This window comes from Astyanax mexicanus, chromosome 17 (assembly GCF_023375975.1).
Source record: "Astyanax mexicanus isolate ESR-SI-001 chromosome 17, AstMex3_surface, whole genome shotgun sequence".
Lineage (NCBI taxonomy): Eukaryota > Metazoa > Chordata > Actinopteri > Characiformes > Acestrorhamphidae > Astyanax > Astyanax mexicanus.
In genome coordinates, this window is record NC_064424.1 from 10,674,303 (window position 1) to 10,700,571 (window position 26,269).

The window sequence follows — 26,269 nt, forward strand, 5'->3', positions numbered from 1 at the left end:
GACAGAATAAGTCCAATCTTACAGCGGCTCACTGGGGACACTTCAGCTGCAGTGAGGATTATCCCAGGATTTCTGACTGCTTCTCATTTTTGGAGAACGGTGATGTCCTCTCAGCTGTCGAGTATGGTGAGTCCTCATGCTGTCTTTTCTTGGCAGCTATGAAGTGTCTCAGTGGAGAGACTGAGAGCTTTCCTTGTGCTCCAGAATCGTTGCAGTAATGCTGAATTAGAAACGTGTGCATGAACTGCTGACAGGTTTGCCCTGGATTGCCCTGGACGGCCTTGTCCTTCACTGACCTTCTGAATAAGGATACTTACAGTCATGGATCTGTCTCAGTGGTTCTTCATGATTTCATGGTTAGCTTTGTAAAATGATTGTTTAACTGACTCGTATTTCCAAGGAAATTACATTGCTTGTTTTTGGCTAAGACCAAAACAAGCTTGCCACCAGATGTTCCGATTTGGGTTAAAGAAGCAGAAACAAGTGTTCACGGACAAGCAGGAAAAGCTTGTGAACATGTTGCATTCATTACTCTTGTTTAATAAAGTCTGTACTCAGATCAGTGAAGCTTAATGAGTAGCAGGTAGCCTGCAGATCTTTATCTCAGCAGAGAGTCGCGCTCTACGTCTCTTCTTACCAGAGTCAGGGTGTGGTGTGGTGTGAATTGAGAAGTGTTAGCATGTGTTGCCTTGTGGGGCACACTCTCAGTGACTATCATTCAAATCTGACCTTTACCAGATAAGGAAAACCTCAAAAGCTGTAATCTAGGCTCCTAAAATAGTGGTGTTCTTTAGGAATCCTTAAGAAACACAATGGGTAGGTTTCAAGGATTTTTAAGAAAATGGGATGGTTTAGTGTAGAATTGTGATTTAAAGAACTGGTTTGAATGTATAAATAGTTATTTTCCTGGTTAAATCCCACTTAGCTTTATAAAAAGACAGTGAAAGCAACTAGGTTGGCTAAAAATGAAAACTGTAAACATGTCTGTAAGGGATTACATAAAAATATTTTCAACCACTTGAAGAAAACGTCTTTTCACCTTTCTTTTCAACCAAATCCAGAAGTCCTTACATAAGCGTATTCTCAACCACTGAAAAAAAACTTTAATTTTCAATTAAAATGGAGCATAGTTTCAACGAACAACGCTGACATTATTTCAGGGTCTTTTTAACAACACAGAGCTTGGTGGAATAATTATCTTAGTGGAATAATTCTAAGTATATATATTTTTTCTTCAACTTAGCAATTTTTCCATTCCCATCAAACAATGTCAGCAGTGCTGGAAGATTGAAGATTGTGGGATGTGCTTCACCTCACATGAGTCACATGAAGCCAGCCAAATGTATATTTTCAGACTGCCACTACATAACGTCATTTGGACAGCTCAACATGCTTGGAGGAGAATGATAAATACCAATTCTGTTACACCGGCTAACAGATGCCTGCACTGACTAGAAGCCCGCAGAGTGATGGAAGTAAATGCAGGGCCATTTATGCTCTCTGGGACTCCCAGCCGCAGATGGCTTTGGCATCACTGAGGATTGAACCTCTCCTATCTCCCGTTGACAGGGCCGATACTAAGACAGCTGCAGCTAAAAGAACATAAAAATAATACATTTAAGGGGCTCCGAGTGGTCCAGTGGTTCGAATCCTGTTTATGTAGCTTGCCATCAGCTGCCGGAGCTCTGAGAGAGCACAATTGGCCTTGCTCTTATTTGGCTTTTCAACATTCAGAGGTTTTTCCGCTATCTAAATGCCTCAGCAATGTTTACATACATCATCTCTGACACATCCCTTCCCCTGTCCTGCGCACGAGGATGGATGCCCCGTGTTTTTGATTGGCTGGAATATTGTTGGGTGGCTTGACCTGAGCCACCACCCACTTTGTTTCCCATATACAGAGTCAGGGCTGGTTACAAACACCGCACCTTTTTTCAGAATGAAAAAACGCTGGAGAGCTAGTGATCTGTTTTGATAAAATTTTATACAGCACTTTTAAAAATAGTTCCTTATAGAACCTAAAGATTTTAACAAAGCAAAAAAAATATTTTCAGTTTAAAAACAAAAGTGTTTTAATATCAATATATTTATAGTACCAAAGAGATTTCTGTTTCTGTTTCATGTCGTGAAACCTTTTTGTTTTTGTTACGATGTACAAAAAGGAGTGCTTGATAAAGAGATCTTTTTAAAAGATATGCTGCTGACATGTCTATAGAGCATGGAAGAGAAGTATTAAACTGAAGAAATACTGGCATATGTAGAATGACTCATGTTTATGAATATTTCACGAGGTTTTGTGAAACAGACTGATGACAGAACCCTGTTTTGTACAGTTGTACAGAATTTGCTCTGAGTGTTTTGCTGTAACAAAACCAGCTCTCCCAGAATATACGTACGTGGCAGGATGGGACATGAAAGTGTGTGGAAAGAGTGCTTAAAGATGTTTCGCAAAGTTGGACATTTTTTCACCACTCAACAAGTTTGAAAAAAAAAACAAGTTTTGTTGAGAAAATTGAATGGTTTAGGTATAATCAAAACACCAGGATAGCTGATTGTACTGAAAACTAACTACCTTAAATCTTTCCTCACAATGTGTGTGCTAACATATTTGCTGTAAGGAGTAAAGGTGGAGACCATGGTTTTCCAAAAATAAGTCCTCGTTTGAGGAGGGGGTGTCTGGTTTCCTGTGTTTGTTAAGAGCTTCAGAACAGTGCTGCTATTGTGTTACATGCGTGGTTCTGGAAGTACACTGACATATGAAATCAATTCAGGTCATGCCCCTATCATTGCCTGTTTATTGCATTAAGCACTAGTTGTTTTGGCTTTGGTTTTCCACCAACAGTCAGTCAGATTAGCCAGATGTCCAGTTTCAACAGCTGAGGACCTTTGCCTCACTGTCATGTTGCTAGATTGTGTAGTGATTAGGCATAAAGGGGGCTTCCTTACACCCAGTGCAAGGCACGTAGCGATGCTCAAATAGCTGAAGGGCATGGTGGTCAGAAAGTGAGGTGGGTTCAGGTCAGCTTCTGGCATATTGTTATCTTGGCAACGGAAGACACAGGTGTGTCACTGACTGATTAAAACCCTGACAACAGTCAACCGTCCATTCCTATCTTGGCAATCCCCCCGCTTGTTAAACACACAAACAAGTATGTGCAGCGGTGCACAAACCCAACTTTCAAATCAACAATAAACAGAATAATAAATAAAATAATATTGATGTTCCCATAAACTATCTGCTTGTGCACCTTCACAGCATGCAGGTCAGTTTCTTCGGCTGAGAAGCACAGAAGTGCTGCGCCATTAAAATAGCAATCTGCCAAAGTTAGAGCACACCTGGCTCTTAAAGGATATGGCAAGTGACATGCAGATCAGTTTACTTCATGTTACGCCGAAATGCACGATGATTAATTATGAGAATAACTTCATGCCTTTTGTGCACTTTTTTTCCTGTTGTTATGATAGCAAGGACAAACTGACACACTGTAAATCAAGCTGCACGGTGCACAGTTGATGGCTCGCCAAAGTTTTGGAGGGGAATGAATTACCCCCTTACTAGGGATGCCCAGTATACATTATTTATCCCCCCACTCTGATAGTGTTATCTTCTAGTGTCTTTCTGACAGTGCTGAGGGTTCATACTGCAGTGTTGAAGCCTGGACGTGGCCATGTATGGGGATAAACCATGAGCTATCATTTATGCAGTCAGCCACAGTATGTTTGCTGTCTCAAGTTTGCTTCGTTTTTTTGCCCTGAAGCTACGAGGCTAACACTTGTTTGTTGCTAACATCCAAATTCCATACCTAAATCACCACACACTTAACTCAAACCAAAGAGGTTATTTATGTGGTTTCTAACACTGTTTGACACACTGTTAGCTAAAATTTACTGGATTACATCATATAGTTATTATGAGGAGCAATCTGGAAGCCTTATTTTTAGCTGTGCTTTTATTTGTTCTTATTATCATTTTGCACAATATGAAGGCTAACAGATGAAGGCTAAGCTACTTGCTACATTACCTGTAGCTACTCTGTAAAAAAAGCTTCAGTCTTGGTTGACTGAATAAATTTAAGGATTTTTTTTTTTTTTAGACAAACTGCTTTTTTAAACCCAACCATGTACTGATCGCACTCCTCAGCCGATGAGGTAATGATAAAATAAGGGTAATTACTTCCCTTCACTGATCCTTTTGCTCTGTGTGTACAGCCATGGAGCACCTGTGGAAAGAGCTGAACGTGCTGTTGAAGCTGCTGGAGCATGAACATGTGAGCTCAGCCACTGCAGAGAAGATGACTGTGGTCAGAAACCTGCTGGGACAGCTACAACCATCAGGTAAAATAGCTTTAGGCCATTATATATATGATCTAAAACATAGAAACAGTCGATAGCAAGGAGACTGCAAAGAATCTAGGCACTTTAGTGGATGAAAAATATACATAAACAAGTCTATTTCCTATGATAATTCAACTATTTAAATAATTTGGCGCAAAGAATAATCCATCTAAAGATTTGATCACCACTAAGTATAGGTATAGGTGCTATAGATCTGTTGATATAAATGCTTTGCAGCTTTTTTTTAACCATTTTAGAACCATCTGCAATTGTGTTCATAAGCTAGTTGTTTTTGATTTTACCGAATTGTAAACCTCTGGAATATAATCAAGAGGAAGATGGATGATCACAAGCCATCAAACCAAGCTAAACTGCTTGCATTTTTGCACCAGGAGTAAAAGCATAAAGTTATCCAAAAGCAGTGCGTAAGACTGGTGGAGAAGAATATCCAAAGATACATGAAAACTGTGATTAAAAACCAGGGTTATTACATCTAATATTGACTTCAGGACTCTTAAAACTTTATGAATATGAACTTGTTTTCTTTGCATTATTTGAGGTCTAAAAGCTCTGCATACTGTTTGTTATTTCAGCCATTTCTCATTTTCTGCTAATACAAGCTGACAAAATGACAATATTTGTATTTGGAATTTGGGAGAAATAGTGTCTAGTTTATAGAATAAAAGGAATAAAATGTTTATTTTACTCACACATTTACCTATAAATAGCATCTCAAATCAGATAAACTGATTCAGAAACTGAAGTGATATCTTGTTTTTTTTCCGGAGCTGTTTAATGCACAGTACCTTATAATGATTGTCATGAAAGTGAATAATACACTATTTGTAATAACAATGACACATGTAACATAATAGACACATATTCCACTGTACATACCAATATAAGGCATTATAAAACCTATCTTTATGAAGAGGCATATTGGTGCTTTATAACATGTTACGTATATATGTTACTAAAAGTACATATAAGATATTTTAGCTGATGACTGTAATTGCAAGGTTTTATGTACGCCATACAATGCATTATAATTGCATTTATAGTGCATTATGAATACAGGTCTCATATAAAGTGTCACAGTTTCATCTAACATTTTAATGTTACCGATTCTCATTTTTCCTAAAATATTTTTTAAAACATATACATTTACACAGTAGGGGTCTATTTTTTCACCAAACTAAGACAATTTTTTATTTATTTATATTATTGAAACACTCTTGTTCCAAACTTTCTTGCATGCTTTATTGCATTAATATATAGCAGTGAACCAACAAGACTTTAGTACTTGTTTGCACATGCATGCTAATACATTTAGTGACAATTCCCATGGATTTGCACTTGTTTCCTCATGCTTCTGAACCTCAGGCCATAGAGCACCTTCAGCATCTAATGCAAATTCCCCCTTTAGTTTATACTTTTTTTTTGATTATTACTGATTCCAAAATCCTGTTTCTCTCTGCAGTGACTGGGAGTGACTTCATATATATGAACACTTCTCTCTATGGGAATGGTACAAGCTTTGTGGAATCACTGTTTGAAGAATTTGGTAAGTTTTTATATTTAAATGTTATTATTTTGTTTGAGCTGCAGGATCAGACACAAGTTTACTGCTTTGGACATGCAGTAGCTGGTGGTGATTTTTTCACAGTAATTTTGTGAATGTTTTTTTTTTTCAGATTGTGACCTAAAAGGTCTCAGGGATTCTCCTGAAGAGCTAAAAAATCAGGAAGAAGAAGAAGAAACATCCAAATACCCACCGTCCAAATCAGTAAGGCCTGCCAAACCAATAACCAGTGTAGCAGTTAATAATAATCTATTGCAGTATGAAAACAATATTACTGCATATGTATATGTATTTAATGCTTACAATGTTAAAAAAATATATTGTTAAATTGACACTTAAAGAAATTTTGTACATTCTTCTATCACAAAACTGATAAGAAAAGTGTTCCAAAATTCATTTTTTTTTTTTTTTTACTAAATTTCAAATCTAATTTAATTTGTCACATACATAGTCCAGTCACTAGAAACTATTAGATAGTTAAATAATAAAAATAAAAGAACAAAGCTAACAATATTGTTAAAAATGTAATAAGAAAAACATATAGAGATTATAATATGAATAAAATTGCAATGTATAAATGTGCATTATTACTATAGATTTTTTTTTATAAGTGTGACTTTGTTCCTCAGAGCCCCACAGACACGCCCCCTCCACTGCCCACCACGCCCCCTCCTGATGATTACTATGAGGAGGCTGTTCCACTGGAAACAGACAGCATACCTCAGTACATCACCACCCACAGTAATGCTCTCAAATTACCTACTGTCATAAATCTGTATAACACAATGAAGACAATATAACAGACACAACGTCATCTCTCTCTTGCTGACTTTGTTTTTTATATCAGACAATTCCAGCCCACCAAATTCAATAGAGGATGCCTATTACGAAGATGCTGACAACAACTACCCTATAACCCGTCTGAACGGCCCATGCAAAAACTCTTGTAAGAAACATGCACTCTTAAAATATGCAATCAGTCTATGTCTGTTAGAGGAAAAACTGAATTTGTTTTGTGAAACATCTCTAAATACATGTTACAATACCTTCTACATTACTACATTCAGTTCCACATTTTCCAATGTGGCTTTAAGCAAATACAAGCAAAAAACATTACATCCTTACCGTTTTGTATTTTAAATGTATATTTTTGAATTATTTACTGAAATGGCTGTACGAGTTACCATATGTGTACATTGTATAATATTTAGTATGTACTATATACCAGTATATTACTGTATTGAGATCAGCTTCAGTTTATTTCTATAAAAACGAAAAAAAATAGCTGAACCTGAGCTGTTAAAACCTAAAAAATTGTCTTTTAAAACTTCTATTTATTATTTACACCAGACAATGACTCTGATGCCCTGAGTAGCTCTTATGAGTCGTACGATGAAGAGGATGAAGAGGCCAAGGGTAGAGAGAGAACACACCACCAGTGGCCCTCAGAGGAAAGTCCTGTGGGCCCAATGAAGGACTGTCGCAAATGTGCCTTCCTACTGCGCAAGAAGCGCTTCGGTCAGTGGGCCAAACAGTTAACCATCATCCGAGAGAACAGACTACAGGTTAGCACTGCTGCCAACATGCTTACAAATCAAGTAAAGCAGCAGGTAGTGCAAATAAAATTATGATGAACAACATCTAACAGTGTTATTTACTCCTTCCCTAGTGTTTCAAGAACCCTAAAGACCGCACTCCACACACTGACCTGCCTCTGAACCTGTGCAGCGTCATATATGTGTGTAAAGATGGTCGACGCAAGAAGCATGAGCTTAAATTCTCCATGCCTGGAGGAGAGTCCTTGGTACTGGCTGTGCCGAGTAAAGAACAAGCTGAAAGCTGGCTTAAGGTAAATCGGTTGTTTTCTGTTAAGAAAAACACACATTGTAAATTTTGTTTGAAACCCATAATATTATACAGGGGTTGGACAATGAAACTGAAACACCTGGTTTTAAACCACAATAATTTATTGTCCTGACAGACAGTTCTGGTGGAAACAGGAGAGTTGAGGTGCACACTGGATTCTGCCGTGATTTGATCAGCCGCGGTTTTATGTTTTTTGGATACAATCTGGGTTAGCACCCGAACATCCCTTTCAGACAGCTTCCACTTGCGTCCACAGTTAATCCTGTTGGATGTGGTTGGTTCTTCTTGGTGGTATGCTGACATTACCCTGGATACCGTGGCTCTTGATGCATCACAAAGACTTGCTGTCTTGGTCACAGATGTGCCAGCAAGACGTGCACCAACAATTTGTCCTCTTTTGAACTCTGGTATGTCACCCATAATGTTGTGTGCATTGCAATATTTTATATTTTACCATTGAACCTTCACACTCTGCTCTTACTGGTGCAATGTGCAATAAATGAAGATTGACCACCAGACTGCTCCAATTTAGCCATGAAACCTCCCACACTAAAATGACAGGTGTTTCAGTTTCATTGTCCAACCCCTGTATAGCTCCACCTTGTACTGAGAATCTATGCAACTATGCAAATAAAATGGTCAACAGTGGCCCTGTGGTCAGAAACTGACAAATGATGGATGGTATAGACAGTGACTAACAGCATATGGGCTGCAGTCAGTATTTGTGAATTGCTATTGTGGACCTGTAAAAAAGGGGGGCTTTAAAAATGTAGTCATAGAGTGTAAATACAGTGGCTTTCTAATAACGTGGCCAATGAATGCTCATACATTGCTCATGGAACATATCATGTGACTAAATATTAAGTCCTTTTGTGATTTTACAAATTTAGGCTATACAGGACGTTACAACTTCGACAAACAGCACAACTGCACACGAGACATCCTCTTCTCCCATGATTCCTCGCAAGACAGAGTTGGACAAGGTAAGCTACGTATACAATAATCCATCTATCCATTCATCCATTTAGTATGTGCAAAAAAGTCAGAGACCACCCTTTTATTAAATTTTCAGTCAAAATGGCCAATACAGTTCAATATATTCACTTTCCAGCAGCTAATTCTGAGCAGATACACTGTAATTTACATGCATACAGTAATTTACATGAATAAGAAAACTATAAAAAGAAAAAAATATATATAAAGTGAATAACTGTGGAAGATCTTCTACACCACAAAACCTTTCCTTTTTAAATGAACATCAATAAAATATTTCATTTTTAAGAGAGGGAGAAAAAAATCAAGCTCCACTCTTGCTTTAGAGCTAGAAACTTCCATACGTGTAACTTTTTGTCCAACGTCCCAAACAAGATAAAAAGAAAGAAAAAAAAAGCTATTATATTTATAGGTCAATATTTAAGGCTAATTGTGTTCTCAGAACAATTGATTAACCACCCCAGTGTCCAGACCTCAACATCATTGCATGTGTCTGGGATTACTTGGAATGAGAAGCAAAACATACTCCTTAATTTTAAAGAAATAGAATAATTTCTCTTAAAGATTAGTTTGAAAGCATAAAGTGAGTGGTAAATAAAATTAATGAGTGGACACCACACGTACAGAAAAAAAACATTTGTTTTTTGGGGCTTCTGTGTATTTCTATATTTTGTTTGTTGCTTTTTTGTTTTGGATTTGAAATTAAATATATATAAAGGGTGCTATCTGACCTCTAAGATTTTAATGATGTTTTATTTAAACAGTATCTTTAACTATAAATGTAAAGTGTCGTGTTTGTATTTGTAGGTCATGTGACCTTTTTCTGTCTGTTTAGATGATGACTGCTGATAAACATACCTCAGACTCTGACAGCGTTGCTAATGGAGACTCAGCTCGGGAGAGTGGTGAAAATGGTACGCAGCATGCTATTTCTCCTGTTCTGGTACTGTTTATGGGTACAGTCCTGTAAAAAAAAATTTTAAATAAAGGGTTAATTGGCAGGTACTCACAAACCACAGTGAGTCAGTTTACTGTTCTTTTACTACGTACTGAGAAATGTGTAAAGGTAATTGTCTGTGGTGATCGTATGCTACAGATTTAGCAGATAGAGATTAGCTTCAGATAATCTTGAGATTAGTCTGAGCTAAAACACTGGAGTATTTTCTATACAGAATCATCCGTTTAAAGATTATTTAAAGGTCCCTTTAATCTATTAACGCTCCCTTTAATAGCATTAATTCAAAGAATCCTTTAAAACCAACTTTAAGAGATAAGAGCTTGGTTAATAAACCCTCTGCGGTGGTCAGAAAGTAGACAGAGTGTTCCAGATACAACCTGCTTCCTCTGAATTCTGTCACAGAACGATTAGACAATGGCAGGAGGGATCAGAGGAAGGATGTATCTGGTTGAGCCCAAACTTTTGTATTTGATGTGCAGTTTTAGGAATCACAGTGTACTGTGTGTCTGTTTTTCTACAGGCCTTTGTAAAAGCTTTTTGAAAAAAGTCCTTAGTAATTGTTAGCATATAAATCTTGAAAAGAATTTAATTAAATCAATCAGTCAACCTTATTTTCACTCGGAAATATATTAAGGATGACTCTTATTTTCAATGCATCCAAGCTTTTACAACTAAAAGGCATTTTGAGTTGGAAGTTTTTAATCAGGTTAAACTAAAATGAGGATCTACATAAACAAAAAAAACAAACAAACAAACAATAAAAGTAAATGTGAAAAGCATTAAAAACAAACAAGTGATATAAATTTAGTTAAGAAACAGAAAAAAATTAATTTTATTTAATTTTCAGTGGTCAATAGAAACTAAAATGTAACCTCATGAGACCCAGACTTTGCCTGTGGCAAGCATTTTTTAAATTTACATTTAATTCGTAGGGATTTGTAGGATCTAATATGTATAAAAACTTTGTTTTGAACAGGAAGTCTTTTTTTTTAAACAATGTCCTCAAATAGGAACAATACTTTTTTCAACATTTAAAATTATCTTGCCATTTAGGATCAGAAGGACCCAGTTAGTCAAAAAAATAAATTTTAGCTTTATACAGCAAGTAAATAAACTAGTTCCAAACATAAAATTTAATGAGACTGTCTTGACTGGGTGTAGAAACTTTTGACTGGGATTCCCACCATCTTGTTTTCAATCACCAAAGTGTCAGGTTGTTATGTGACAACTAGATGGTAATGGCAGTGTTTCCATATGGGGTCAAAGGGTCAACGTTCAAATATAAAATGTATTTCCCCATATGAGGATAGTTTATCCTTTAAAGTGGATAAAAGTGATTTAGTGACACCAGTGCATTTTAGAGATTCCTGTAGTGAATTCCAGTAAGAAAATTCTGCTTCATTAAAAGAGTAGCAGCATGTCAGATGATTAAATTGTGCCGTATCCTCTGTATGACTCCTCTCACACTGCTCACTGTGGTTGTTCCTGAAGGGAAGGTTAAGAAGGGGGCATTCTCTGAGCTGACTGGATCTATGAGTCGCGCTGCTGGACGAAAAATCACCCGCATAATCAGTTTCTCCAAGAAGAAGCCTCCCCTGCCTGGAGAGACCACTACCCTCACCCACACTGACGACAACCCACGCTGTGGTAAAAGACTTTCATCTGAAAGCTATTCAGTACAGTCATCATTTCAGCTCACATTTTTAGCCTCAAAGTGATGCATCAGCATTTCTGACTGCACTAGATTTGGTGTTTGGGGAGGGGGTCCTAAAATGTGGTCAGTTTTCTTGCTTTGTACAACACTGAAATAAGACCAAAAGTTCATAACTCTTGTCATCTAAGTTCTAAGATTTCCCAGAGAGGGAGTAGGAGATACTCTTTATTCGGAATGATGTATAGTGTAGTACTATGGGTAGATGTCTGCTTAATTCTATTGTTGAGATTCAGAGTGATTTACTGGAGGAAAACGTACAGATACAGTTTTCTGTAAATATATAATATAGAATATAGATATTGTGAGCTATTGTATTGTTTTCGTTTCCAAACGTTATCAATACATGCCACCAAATATTGATATTTTTATTAAAGCTTAACAATATCTTAACTCCCTAAGACTCACCCCCCACTTGGACTTACTGAAGTTACTGGTCCATTACTCCATTAATAGTGTAAACTTGTGAGGAAGAATATTGGTTCTCTAATTCTACCAATAAATCCATTCCTGGTTATAGAGGAGCATTTTATCCTCTTCAGTCATTCAGAGGACTTAAAGTATCATAGAAAGTTGGCTTGTAATGTATTGATATTATTGTTATCACTGGCAGATTATCATGATAACTTATTGAGAGATGCCCTGTATTTACATAGTAAATTTGACAGTGGTAAAAATCTTGCCATACTGCATGTACATTTTTGGATATTAAAAATATTGGCAAAAGCCAATTAAAACAACAACAGGAATGATCCAAAATTAATAGAAACATATAATATATATAATATTTCACATTCCCACCTTTTTTAAAGGTAATTTTGTAATACAAGCTAGACTAGTCATCATTTGTAAGCATTAAAAACTCTCCTCTTGCTCTCCCTTAGAAAGTCTCTGGGCTTTTTTAGTGTCAGAATTGTGTTTCTTTATTTTTCTTTTGCACTACAGCTTTTCTAATAAGGCGAATGATCCTAGCAAAGCAGTGGAAGCTTGTATCCAGTAAGATTAGTATCAGTTGTATTGATGCACATTATCATGGTCCGTATCCTTATCTCCTCTCAGGATATCTGAATGTTCTGGTGAATCAGTGCTGGAAGGAGCGCTGGTGTTGTGTGAGGAGTGGCACTTTATATCTCCATAAGGACCGAGGAGACGTACACACTCACGTTAATGCTGTGGCTCTTCGTGGTGTTGAGGTTTTACCTGGTCTGGGGCCAAAGCACCCGTTTGCCTTCCGAATCATGAGAGAAGGCAATGAAGTTACAGCTCTAGAGGTATTTAATTACATGCATAATTTATTTGTTAACGTTTTTATTCGCTTTTATTTCATTTGTCTGAGGACTAAATGTCTATGTTTGTGTGTGTGTTTCAGGCTAGCTGTTCTGAAGAGATGGGTCGCTGGCTTGGTGTGCTGTTAGCAGAGGCTGGGTGTGCTACCACTCCTGAAGCTCTACACTACGACTATGTGGATGTGGAAACAATCAGCTGCATTAGAGATGCAGCCCGACACTCTTTCCTGTTAGTAGAGCTCATTGTATGCTCATATTTGATTTGGTTTGTATTGGGAAACTGGTGCTTTTATAAATCGCTGTCTAAGATACTAGAATTTTTTTTTTTTAACATCTTTTAAATCTGCCACCCCTGCAGTATTACAGACAAACATGTATGTGTTATTTTAACTTTACTATAAAAATACTTTGTATATAAAAACAGATAATGACTGACACTTTTATAGTACCTGGTGGACAGGAGCCGCAGTAGCTGAATCTGATTTCGACATATTTTTATATGCCAAATGCATGTTTATATGCACTTGTCATTTATAAAGTTTCAGAATAGCATGATGAAAATAGATTAACAAACATGATCCACAAATGAGTGAAATGGGATAGAAATCAAATAAAACATTTTACATTGAAACTAATTAAATTGCATACATCTAAATTCAGCCCTGTCTCTTAAGCACATGTATATTCATAGTTATATATTATACCCTGTACATTCAATAGTGTAATATTGTATGTTTATAGTGTAAGTTAACATGCATAGCGCAGGTTGTTTGTATATATTTTATTTTGTTGTGTACACTGTGTTCTTTGTGCATACCAAGTGGGATCATGCACCTAAGTATTTCACACACCGGTACTTACGTAATAATAAATCTGATTTGATTTGATTTTGAGATTAGCAGAAACAAGGTTGAAAAATACTGGAGTATTTTTAAAAAGCTAGTGATGAATTGTACCTCTCATGGTGTGTATGCATTTATATATGTATATATTATATATCACAATTTTTTTCTTACTTTAATAATGCTCTGCCTTTTGCAGTTGGGCAACGTCCTCCAGCAGTGCCTCCACTGACTCACGCACCTACGATGAGGTTCCTTATGAGAGTGTGCCGGTAAGTCACTAAACTGATGCTTCCACAAGTCATTCTCTGTAGAAATAAAGTCAGATGGAATTTTAAAGATTCACAGATTGATTTACAAATTTGAAGAAAAAAAAAGAATAGTGGTAGAGTGAAATTCTTAATTCGTGAAATGTTTTTAAATACTGTAATGTGAATCTATCAGTTTTTGTTTACATTGAGCCAGAATTTGTAAAATTGAAAGTTGCAGCTCATTTTGCAATATTGATGTATTTCAGTGATCTAATATAATTTTTTTCTCTTTTCACTTCCACTTTTCACCTTTAACTCATACCCCACTTTTCTCTTTTCCATTTGAACCTCTTTGTTCTTCCTCTCTTCTGCACCTTTCCATACCTACTGTTCTTTTTCCCCCTTTTTGTTTTATTCTACCATCTTTCTCATTACTACATCTTTTACCCTCTATATTGACTCCTTGTGATCTCATTAGCAGATAGAAGAGGCTCAGCCTAAATCAGGATCCTCAGTGAAGCGCCACTCATCGTTCTCCAGCACTGATACGCCAAAGGGCAAGCCTCTAGTCACTGTGAAGAGACACGGCTCTTGTAAGTCTCCACTTGTGCTTTCAATAGCTTAATGAGAACCAGCTGTATCAGTACCAGTCACTTCAATGGAAATGTATAGAGAACTGCCAGTTAAGTGTACTTTGTGTCTCAGCTGTAAATCAGTACGGGAAATACGGGAAGACGAGAGCAGAAGAGGACGCACGTCGATACTTAAATGAGAAAGAGCAGATGGAGATGGAAAAGGAAGAGATCAGAAAGGCTCTGGTGTTGCTCCGCAAAGAGAAAAAAGAGGTGAAAGAGGACCTTAAAGGAGCCACAGGTACGTATGACAACCTCACTGATAACACACTCTCATAAATCTCTTTAACACTAAATCTGAGTAAAAGCAGGGCTGTTATTAATTGTAATTAATCAGATCTTAGAAATGACTGCCTTTGAGTTTTACCTCAGACAATGATGTTATGGCGCCACCTACTGACAGCATCTCGTATGTAACTGACCCACATCATGGAAATCTGAATGTACCTTGCTTTTTTTAATTCAAACTTTTTAAGTTTAAAAAACAGCCCTTTTTAAATGGTTTTATATTTGGGCCTAGATTTAGTACACTATAAAACATAATTAAATAAAAAGTGAAAAGCTTTCTACCTGGCTATTAAGAATGTATTTAAAATAATAATATAAGAATGAATACAAAAACATTATACACAAATTAGTGGTATTCAAAACTGTTCCTTAAAACATTTTCAAAGCTTTTCTCATGTGAGTCTAGTAATATTCAAATTATCCGACTCCTGCTTGGTAAATCAGTGTATGGGGTGTCATGTGATAGAAGTATTCAACTTGGAAATATTCATACCTGTATTTATGGTGAGGTGTTATCTTGTGAATGAGGTTGAACATCTGCCAGCATGCTCATGGCAAGCTGGTATGATTTATTAGCAATTGAGTGAGGCCTAAGCCAGATGGATGCCACAAGGATGGGTCATTCCATTTCTGAAGTTGTACAGGGAACTAACATTCCTCAAGCTGCATGTGTATCTAGTGACCTGTGTATAATATGAATACATCATAGAAGGCCTTACATCCCACAGTAGAGAGCACAAATGGCTAAAATAGGTCTTTGTGGAAAATGTGGGATCAAACCACATCCGCAATCAGTACAGGAGGCCCTACATACACATCCCACACCACAGTGCAGCATTTATTAACTGTTGTAGAGATACATGGTTATCTTAGTGATGGATTATCACACAGAGTTGTTCCATTTTACAGATACAACATATCTTTAGGGCAGGACAATGTTTATGATTTATGTCATTTATTTGTGTGTAAAATATGTAGGTCAGAAGCAGAAGGATTTGGAGAAGCGCGTGGCAGCGCTGGAGGAAAGCTGCCGGGGGAAGGAAGCTGAGCGAGTGGATCTGGAGCTGCGGCTGACTGAGGTGAAGGAGAACCTAAAGAAATCTCTGGCTGGAGGTGCGCTGGGAGCACCAGCTGAGAACAAACCCACAACCAAGGTACTTCTACTGCTGTTTATGCACTGTTAGTACCGCCAATCAGTTGTGCTCACAGCTTGTTTACTCTTTATATAAAGCATTGTAAATTGGGCAGCCCTAGTTAATAATCCCAAAGGGAACTTCACAAATTGCAGTAGCCCAATGTACAGAAATGGCAAAGATAGTAGTAAATACATCTAATAATAATATACAATGTGTACCTAAGAAAAGAACTCCACAATAAAATACAACTAAAAAACATAAATGCACAACATTACATAAACAACTGTGTCTTGTGTCATGTAAAATACATATATTTTTGTAATTCTGTATAATAGTGATAAAACTGCTGCCAGGAAACATGGCATAAGATACTGAGAAAAAGAGTATTAAATAGTCCTACTTTTTATGTTTGGCCATTTAAATGTTTTATGGGTGTGCCATTATTACAGCTTGCATGTATCATTTAAAAGATTTTCCATCTTGTATTGTAAAACCAATCACTTTTTTTTTTTTTACTCAGACTCAGATCAGGAAATCTGAAAGTCCCTACAGTGAGACCTCTCTACCTGTGAACTGTGCTTCTGAGATGCGCAAGCGTCCTCCATCTTACTACGCTTCTGCCAAAGGAAACGTCATGCAAAAGGCCAAGGTACTGTTCAGAAAACTGAACTAAACTCCAAATTTGTTGGACTAATCTCAGCCTGCTGCATCTGTAGCATATATTCAATTTATTTCCTAATGCGCGGATCAGACCACACAAATTCTGTATATGTATTTTTTGTTTCAATATTTCAATATTTTATATACCTCTAGGAGGATTTCTCTCAAGGCTAGACAGCTCATACTATGCTCTTGGTGACAGACAAAAAGAGGTCAATAGTTGTTTTTTCTAAATATTATTTTTTATTTGACTGGCCCTCCCCCTAAAGGGTGTATGAACTCAGTTTAGGACATGAGCAATAATTGTATCCCTTTCACATCTTTATGGGTCCTAATCTGACAAAAGCCCTATCCGGACGGGATTAGTTTCTCAGGGGGACATCTGTGAAAAATATTTCACACTTTTACTCCAGTGAGTTTTTTGGCTTTCTAGGTCACATGACATTGTGATCAGTAGCTCCTCCACTTCCACTTACTGTTGTGTTTACGTGGATCTAGGTGAAAATGTGCGGCCAAAGTGTAATTACGTTGCGTGGCAGTGGACAGATAGCTATTTTATTAAAGTGATGAAGGTGACGAAACTCAGAGATGTGCACTCTGGACTGGACTAAAATTACCGGAGGACCACGAAGTTCAGCGAAAAAAGGATGTCTGAGGAAAACACATACATGGTCGTTCTGGACGGAAATAAAATCACAGAGGATCCCCCATTAAAAAGGGAAGACTATCCCCTGAGAAACTAATCCCATCTGAATAGGGCTATAGTGAACATTTTGAATGAGAAAATATTATATAGTTAGGCATAAGCAAAACACATTTACAATAAAATGACATTACTTTATAGATGCAGCAGTTAGAGATTACTGTGAATAATGCTAAAGATGCATCAGTTACAGATAAACTATTCATTTAAGCAAGCAAATGCAATCTCCATGTACAGATATGTAGAAATATATCTGTTTTATCTCCTCTCTCTTTCATTTCAACTACAGGAATGGGAGTCAAAGAAAAAGACTTAGAACAGAGACTGCTGAGAGTATCAATGCCGTGATTTGTTGGAAGAGCGAAGAGTCTTGATTACTCCTGACCCTGGGCACCGAGATGGGAGGGTCAGTGGAGCACAGTGGACCAGAGATTCAGCAGCTGTCTTTTGTTCAGCATTTGTACTGATATGGTTATGTTCTTGTAAGCTGTGTGGTGTTCTGTATATGAAACGTTTGCATGCTGAGAAATGTGTTTTTGAGGGGATCCATCAAGAACATCAAAGGTGTATTTATTGTTATTGTTTCTACAAAGGATCAGCATCAGCATGACATTTTACATGGTATTTACACATCTCAGCCACACTATATGTCCAAATATTTGTCGACAACCCATTTAATGAATGATGATTTGTCTACTAAACTTCACCTATTGCTGAAACAGATACGCAAAAAAAACTCTCTAGAGCATCTAAAAAAACATTATCAGACTGGCACCATGCCTAATGCCATGTGTGGGCTAGAAGGGTAAAAAGACCCCAGCAATAAGCTGTTCTCTGAAATGATGATGCTCCATCCAATACTTTTGGGATGAGTTAAAAATAATTTTGGGTGGTGATCAACCAACATCCTGACCTTACTAATGCTCCTATCAACGAATGCAACCAAATCTTCACAGCAATGCATCAAAATCTTGTAAAAAATGTTCCTGGACAGTAAGGACATTTAAACCAACAAAAGTAGAATAAACTATTTTTTTTTACCGTCGATTTTAAAAGAAACCGTAAATAATCAGATGTCCCAATATTTTTGTCCATATTGTATATTTTACATTTCGGCACATCAGATGAAACAAAATAAACCAATTTCTAAGTATACAAATAAGATATATTCTAATAGAAAAAAGAAAGGGTTGTTCATGTTCAAAGTGAATAAGTAAATTGTTTTACATTTCTGGGAAATATGGGAAGGATAAAAAAGGGAAAGGGGTGAGTTCATATACATAAATAATAATAATTCTACTATATTACAGACATAGCTTATTAAATCCCTACTTTGGAACTGAGTACAATGTCATGTCTCTCTATCATAGCCCTATACAGTGTATCTAAAAGATTACTCTATTTGACACTTTTCTTCTACTCTATGGCACTTAAATGTCCTGGTGTATTTATTTATTGTTACTTTGTATATAAAACCATTTGAACATTTCTCTCAAAGATGACTTTGTCTGTTTTATTTGTCACAAAGTAATTGTTCTCCATGAACAAAGAGACAAACACTTACTGTAATGTGTCAGTTGTGTTAACAGGTATGAAATTTACTGTGAACAGATGGGCCTGAATGAACAACCTGTATAATAACCCTCCCGTGGGTTAATTTCATTTTGAGTAGTTTTGTGCTCCCAGTCAATAGTGACCACTCCTATAAAGCTGATTAATATTGAACCCATAGCCATAATAATACATATATAATATCATACAATTTTCTGAAAAATATTTAATTACGATGAGTGATGAGTTTTAAACTTCTATTTGCTATTTGTTGTAAAAAGAGTGTATCTTATCATTTTAATAAAGTAAAACCAATACTCTGATGAAACACATGCTATTTATAACACACTATTTTGTGTCTAAGTTTATTACGTCAAAATTGATCCCAGCATTTTTTTTAGTAATGTCCTGTGGTGATGTATGTGTCACAGACCCGTTAAAATTTCTGCAAAGTAAAACTACTGAGCTGCCTAAAAACTAATGTACTTAATAAAATAACATTTGAACAAAAAAATTATAATAAAATTAGAACACAATGTACAGTACCAGTGTAACGTTTGGACAACCCTTCTCATTTGATGTTTCTCTTTATTGCTTTAATTAATTTATTTTCTACAATGTAGATTCATATTAAATACATAAAAACAATTAAGGGACAGTTAAAAAATAAATGAGAGAAATAAAAAAGCAACACTGAATGAGAAGGTTCAAAGGTAACATGTTAGAATTGTACTGTAAGTTCCAGTTCCAGTTCCAGTTTTCTGAAAATTTGTTTCTTAAAACTATAGCCTAAATCCTTTTCATTCTATGTTTTCATTTATTTCTTTAATTAATTTATTTCTACAATGTATTTATATTAAATACATGAAAACAATTAAGGGACAATGTATAAAATAAATGAAATAAAGGGGAAAAAAGAACAACAATGAATAGAATGAGAAGGTCCACATTTTAGAATGTTACTGTATGTTGTGTTTCAATTTTCTTAAAAATTGTTTTCAAGTTTTCTAAAACTATAAAACCATAACAAAAAATACAGCTTCATTAACTGACTGGTGACCAAACACAGCAAAAATACTAAGCTGATTAATATCTAATGTACTTATAAGGTAAATAAAATAAAATTTTAACAAACAAATTGTTTCCTATGTTGTGCTTCAGCTTTATTTATCTTATAAGTACATTCGTTATTTCTTTTATTTATTAATCTTATAAGTACATACTTATAATGTTTTGCTGTTAATGGTTTTATAGTTTTAGTTCACTATAATAATAACACTGTTTGGGTAAGTGAGGTGGAATAGTCCGGCCCCTTGTGAAGTGAAAGAGGCACAGCACCTACCCCACACATGTAGTTGGATAAGAATGGCCGTACGCTTTCTGTCTTCTCTGCGGGGCAAAACATCAGTCGATATAGGCAGATTACCGGTGAAATTGTACAGCGTGAGGTAAGGACACAGCTAGTAAATAACGATCAAATACTGTGCAACTAATATTGGTGAACAACATAGGTTAGGTAGTTAGTGTTTACTAATATAGAAATTGTAAACGTAGCGTTAGCTTAGCTAGGTTAGCTGGATAATAAAGTCTCGCCAACTAAATCATGTAGCTTAAATGTGAATTATATATTTAAGACAGATAGTGGACAAATCAAGTTGTTGTCAGAATGTCCGTGTTGATTATCAGAGCCATAAGTAGTTATTGAAGGGGAAGAAACCCCGCTGGTTAGCTTTACCCCCTTTAGGCCTCAGGCTGTTTTTCCATTAGCCAAAACAGGCTAGGCTAGGCTAAGCTAATGCAGCGTCTCTTAACCCAGCGTCAGTGTGCTAACGCTAACTATTAACGCTAGCCATATTTAAATGTTTCTTCTGCTGTAAACCTATTTAACTAGCTACTAAACTGATGATACTTTAAAATATTATCTATTTTCGGGTTATTTGAGTGTGTAAGTAAAGGGAAACGACATATATATTAGTGTGTGTGCGCCCAGGTTGGCTGAACTAGGTTTTTAAATAGCTACTTAGCTAACGCTAGCTTGGCTTAGCTAGGTTAAAAACACAGCTGGCGTTATCAAAGTGGATCAATAACTCGATTTAGCCGGTGAGGTAGTTAATTAGCAACACAAAACTGAGCACAAATGTTGTCCACTTTAGTTAACTAGTTAACGAAGCTAATTTAAAATGTAGTTGGCTGTTTGTATAGCGTTAGCTATCCTACCCAAAGGCCCAAATGATCCTACGTGCCAGTGGAGTAGAGTGTAATGGTGTAATGCTGCGTGATTGCCAATAATTTAATAGCCAGCTGTTTTTTTTTTTCTGGAGAGGTCGCTGCATTTTTTTTGCATTACTCACTGCGCCGAACATTTATAAAGACACTCTATGTACAAACCTATCCGTACACTACCATTAAACATTAAATTGATCTATTTTAAGATGCTGACAGGTGTTTTACTGTGCCAGCACAGCTTCTGTAGCTAAGCTAACACTGTTTCTTTAATACTGGGGCTGGATTCACTCAAGTGCCTTTTTTTCTTTCAAAATCTCCTCAAGAGATAAGAATTTTTTTAATGATGTTTTTTATTATAATTGGTAAAAAAAATATGTTTTTAGACTTGCAATAAAAGGTAGCCTTAAACGTAATTTTCTGACTTGATGTAAAATTGTCTTAAGGAAATTCTTCATAGAGGTTACTCTTTTCCTCATTAAGGAAAAAAGTTAAGATAAGATAAATACATAAGTTATAAATAAGGTAAACCTCTGAAACAGGTTTATAATAAACAGTTAAGTTATTTGAATTATTGTATTGTATTGTAGTTATATTAGTAATTTAGAATGACTTTCTTTATCGCTTTTGGACACAATACCACATTTCTAATTTCTAAAGATTTTCCCGCTGTTGGCTCCTCCATCACCGTCAGTCCTCAAAAAAATTTTTGTATTTTGCACTAATTTAACTGTTTAATGTAACATTTTAGAAAGCCGGTTAAGGGAAAAAGGAAAGATGCAAAATCTAAATATTCTTTTGAGGGTTTATTTTGGAGAATTGCATTCAGGAACATTTATGTTTCTATTAAAAAAATACAGTAATACAAATAAAAACAAGAAAACATTAATACTCACAGCTGTTGTCTTTGGTAAAGATAGAAACACTTGTATTAAACCCTGGCTATAGAAGAACTAAGCTAACTAATATGAAGCTTTCACTTGATTCTGACTCTTGACTTTTATGTCTTTTTTTTTTATTTTTTTTTTAAGATCCGTTTCAGTATTTTTATTTATTTATTTATTTATTTTTTGCATTTCACGTTTTGATTTCTCTTTTTTTTTTTTGCTCTAGCTCAAATGTTGGTTTCTTCAGTACTGTAGCCCAGAGAGGAAACGACTGCCATAATGATGATGGCGACGATGATGATCGGAATCACACAGTTACACACGTCAGGAATTTGGAGATGAAGGCTGACAAACTGGAGGAGCAGGTTCAAGATCTTACAGTAAGTAATTTATTGAGTAAGATACTTAATGGGACTAAATTAATCACTCAGATAAAAAGTTTATTCTCAGAATTATAGTTCTGTTTATTTGTCTTGTTGATTACTCAATGCTTTACTCCATGTACTCACTTTGCTAATGTTCATTGCCAATGGTTTAATGCAGTTCTACATGTATTTTGTAAGGATGGTGTAAAAAAAAAAAACATGGTTAAAATATATGGTATAATGTCCATGTGTTTCACAGGAGAGGTACAAAAGAGCTGTTGCTGACTCTGACAATGTCCGTAGAAGAACACAGAAGTTTGTCGAGGACGCCAAGCTCTTTGGTAAAGTTAAATGTGTTTTATAGGCATTATAGACTACATGTTTTTTCATAATTACAAATTACAGGTTTTCTCACTTGGTTTAGATACAGTCGATCAGCCTAAACATATTTGTTGTCCAAATTAAAATTAGCACTTAAAACTCACAAATCTTTTTTTTAATATATATTTATTGCAGAACGAAAATATAGTTGCGCCTTGCTATTGACTGGTGAAAGTTTATTAGCAACATTACTGGTAACCATGTAGATCAAGTGTACAGTGTATACATATTTAGGTTAGAATTATACATGATAGATTTTAACATAATCAGAATTATTTTGTAGTAGTAAATCAGTTATTTTCTAAAATGAATACATTTAAAAAATGTATTTCCTCAACTGCCAGTCAGTGTTAGATCAGTTCTAATTCATACCAATTGAATTATAAAATGACTGTAAAGCTTTTATTACAGCTATTTATAACCACTAATCAGCAGTAGTTTGTTTTGATAATTAATATTTTCTGTCTCTTCTTCAGGGATTCAAAGTTTTTGTCGGGACCTAGTTGAAGTAGCTGACATGTTGGAGAAAACTACAGGGAGCACAGAGACAACCAGTCTGACTGAAAACCTGGCCCAAATCCAGGGAAGACTACAAGAAGTTTTCACCAAACATGGACTGGAGAAGATGGAACCTGTGGGGTCCACGTATGACCCTTATCAGCATGAGATAGTGTGCCACACTCCAGCAGAAGGAGTGGAGCCCGGTATTATAGCCGTAGTCAAGCAGGACGGGTACAAACTTCATGGGCGCACTATTCGTCATGCGCATGTGGGCATCGCTGTAAAAACCCAGGAGTCTTGATGACCGGTGTGGTTTTTTTTATACTACCCCGACTTGAAGCTCTTGGAACAGTGCATGACTGATCTATATATGCGCACACTGTTCAGCCATAATATTGACACCACAGACAGATGAAGTGAATAACATTGATTATATTATTGCAGTGACACCTATCATGGGGTGAGAGTTACACATTAGACAACAAGCGAACAGTCAGTTTTTGAAGTTAATCTGTTGGAACTGAGAAAAAGGGCTGTGCATAGGGAAGGAAGGCCAGGCCAGGTTTAGGTTCAATACCACAGATGAGCTACTACAGCACAGATTGCTTCGAAGGTTAATGCTGGTTATGTCTTGTGAAGTCCATACCCAACAAACACAGTATTAGGCAGGTGGATTTAATATTATGGCTTATTGGTGTTTCAGCTAATTCAGTCCCTGATATGATGGTTTATTTGTTTCGTTTTTTGCAGTGTTAAATACCTATGTGTTCTTGTTTATTGCCATGTACAGATTTATGTTTTTGTCTTTATTTAAAACATTCTGTAATTTTGTTTGTTTGTTTATTTTTTCCCCCTTTTACTATTTTTTTCTTTGATTTTGTAATGAGCGTTTTTGGGAAGTCAACACTGATACAAAACTGTATTTATATGTATAAGATGATTCAACCACAATGTAATACAACTGTATTACACTTCATGGTACCTTAATTTTCAGAACTATAATACCTCATTGAACCTTGTGATTGGGAGGTATTGTGTTTGTTTGGGACCCTGTTACGTTTACAACATATTCTCTAGCAGTACAATGTGCAATCCAAATGTCTTTGTACTGTAACTTCTGAGGTTAGCATTCTGAAGGCATTACATAGAGTGAGAGGATGGCCTGAAAAGCCTCTTTGTAAAGGTTTACTTAATAGTGGTCACACTATTACTGACATACTGACAATTTTGGGATGTGTCATGTTTTGTGCCTTAATGTTAGATCAGCAGTGCCCAAAGAGCAGACTCTATTTAACATATTCTAATATTATAAAAAAATATATGTCAGAAAAATATAGCGTTAGTGCACCTTACATTGTACATATAAAGTGCATATCACAAAAGAGAAACTTGTCACTTTCTACAGTGTTAGATATTTTTATATATATAAATAATTTAAGTTATAGAAAGTGAATTGTAATATTATGTGTATATATATATATATCTCCTCACAGCCATGTGTCTAGTTTTTTCTTGTAGTGTGCGGACACTGAGAACTCAGATGCCTATAGGAAATGTATGTGTTTAGTTGTGTAGTATGTGGCATGTTCAGTACAGCATTACTTTTGCTTTTTGTTGTTTCATTAAAACAGCTGAAACGTTATCCTTGTAATTTTTAGCTGTTTTATCTTTAAAATCTCCCAAAGGTTTTTTTTTTTTTTTTTTTTTTTACTATTTTCAAATTTGATATACAAGTTTAATGTTTGTTTCAAATATTTATCAGATCATCCAGGAATACTCTTACTCTAAAGTCTGTAGTCTTAAATGTAATGTGCCATTTTGTATTGCTAAAGTGTTCTTAATTTTAGTGGTATTGAAAAGGCTTAAATTTCCCCATAACTGCAGGAATATTTGGTGTTGTGGGTAAAAAGTTCAACATATTAAAGAAAATAAACGAAAATAAAAACATATTTACATAAACTGTAAATCCAGATTTAGCTAATATTGCTAATCTTATGTCTCAGTTTAATATATTAAATATTTTTTATGAAGTGAGAGCAGTCATAGTTTATAAATGTTTAATTATTATGATTTAATATTGTTATTACACCATGTTACTATGAATAGAGTTACAGGATACAATAAAGTTTTGACAGGTGTAAACACGTATGCTGTAAATAAGATCTAACTTTAAGAGGCTGGATGCAGCAGAAACAGCATTTCAGCTTGTTGTAGTCAGGTTGTATTTATCAGTGCTGATAACAGATGATAATTCAAAGTCACAGAGAAACAGTCATCCTGGTAACTATACCACAAACATTGTGCTCAACGACCGATTTAAATATTTAGGGATCAATAATTAGTGCTTGATGGCTAAGAGCAAGAATTTAATTGGTTTAATTGATTGGATGATTGACATGTCTGCAGCATTACCCATATACATTGCTATAAAAAGCAAAACCAGAGAAATTGATTTTGAAACTGAAGTGGTCTCTTTATTTGTTTCAAATATTAATTATATAATATTTTGACAGTTGATCTCTGTTGTACGATTGGCTGATGGACGAAATGATTGACAGTATCCTCGCTTATTCGCCACGCCCTTTGATTCTTTGGCCTGCATTTACATGTACTACGCATAGACATAATACACATATATGCCGCATATTGGAGCTGATTATCAGCGGGGCCGCCATATTGGATGGGTCTCCCATGCGCCCCAAGTGCCTTTGTATTGAGGAAGGTTTTTAATACAACTATAATAATCACAACTCTAGCCATTTTTACCCGATTTTCACACGGTTGGTTTGTTACATACTGCAGAGATGTAGTTATGATTCAGACACACATTACAAATACCTGCTTTTAAGCTGAAATACGTTGTATTATGCTCTTTAACAAAGACATACGTGGTATGGAATATTAATGTGTATAAATAAGTGTATTAATGAATTAATTTGATATTTTAATGAAGAAAAAAGTTTTATTGTTAATTTGAAATGGGAATAAAACATAAATACACACATACATACACATAAAGTATCTATCTATCTATCTATCTATCTACACAGACCCAACCAATATGGCGGCGATGCTTCAGCCCATGATGAGGTGTCTATGTATATTATGTCTACATTTA

General features: G+C 35.7%; 3 protein-coding genes and 1 long non-coding RNA gene across 5 annotated transcripts in view; 3 read left to right on the plus strand and 1 right to left on the minus strand.

Annotated features, from left to right (window-relative positions):
- afap1l1b (actin filament associated protein 1-like 1b) overlaps positions 1–18,740 on the plus strand; it is a 31,707-nt gene extending 12,967 nt beyond the window's left edge. The window contains exons 2-19 of one of the 2 annotated variants that reach the window (XM_007254125.4): positions 4,210–4,335; positions 5,816–5,899; positions 6,030–6,121; positions 6,547–6,658; positions 6,765–6,863; positions 7,268–7,482; positions 7,587–7,766; positions 8,674–8,766; positions 9,612–9,690; positions 11,226–11,381; positions 12,505–12,716; positions 12,815–12,960; positions 13,773–13,845; positions 14,306–14,417; positions 14,530–14,697; positions 15,723–15,898; positions 16,401–16,529; positions 17,533–18,740. In XM_007254125.4, coding sequence (XP_007254187.3) covers positions 4,210–4,335; positions 5,816–5,899; positions 6,030–6,121; positions 6,547–6,658; positions 6,765–6,863; positions 7,268–7,482; positions 7,587–7,766; positions 8,674–8,766; positions 9,612–9,690; positions 11,226–11,381; positions 12,505–12,716; positions 12,815–12,960; positions 13,773–13,845; positions 14,306–14,417; positions 14,530–14,697; positions 15,723–15,898; positions 16,401–16,529; positions 17,533–17,559 — 2,279 coding nt within the window. In that variant the 3' untranslated portion in view covers positions 17,560–18,740. Of the gene's footprint in view, positions 1–4,209; positions 4,336–5,815; positions 5,900–6,029; positions 6,122–6,546; positions 6,659–6,764; positions 6,864–7,267; positions 7,483–7,586; positions 7,767–8,673; positions 8,767–9,611; positions 9,691–11,225; positions 11,382–12,504; positions 12,717–12,814; positions 12,961–13,772; positions 13,846–14,302; positions 14,418–14,529; positions 14,698–15,722; positions 15,899–16,400; positions 16,530–17,532 lie in introns of both variants that reach the window. The other variant, XM_007254124.4, reaches the window with a different exon arrangement.
- rab39ba (RAB39B, member RAS oncogene family a) overlaps positions 1–26,269 on the plus strand; it is a 175,672-nt gene that overhangs the window by 61,316 nt on the left and 88,087 nt on the right. The window lies entirely within an intron of this gene.
- LOC111193881 (uncharacterized) lies at positions 9,635–20,222 on the minus strand. The gene is made up of 3 exons (XR_002650765.2): positions 20,137–20,222; positions 13,748–13,881; positions 9,635–9,740 (listed from the first exon to the last, which is right to left on the minus strand). It is a non-coding gene; the product is annotated as an uncharacterized LOC111193881 (long non-coding RNA).
- Positions 20,096–24,793, plus strand: grpel2 (GrpE-like 2, mitochondrial). The gene is made up of 4 exons (XM_007254123.3): positions 20,096–20,242; positions 22,131–22,284; positions 22,529–22,610; positions 23,127–24,793. Exons 1-4 carry the CDS (start codon positions 20,160–20,162, stop codon positions 23,450–23,452), a joined length of 645 nt encoding a protein of 214 aa, XP_007254185.1. The 5' UTR covers positions 20,096–20,159; the 3' UTR covers positions 23,453–24,793.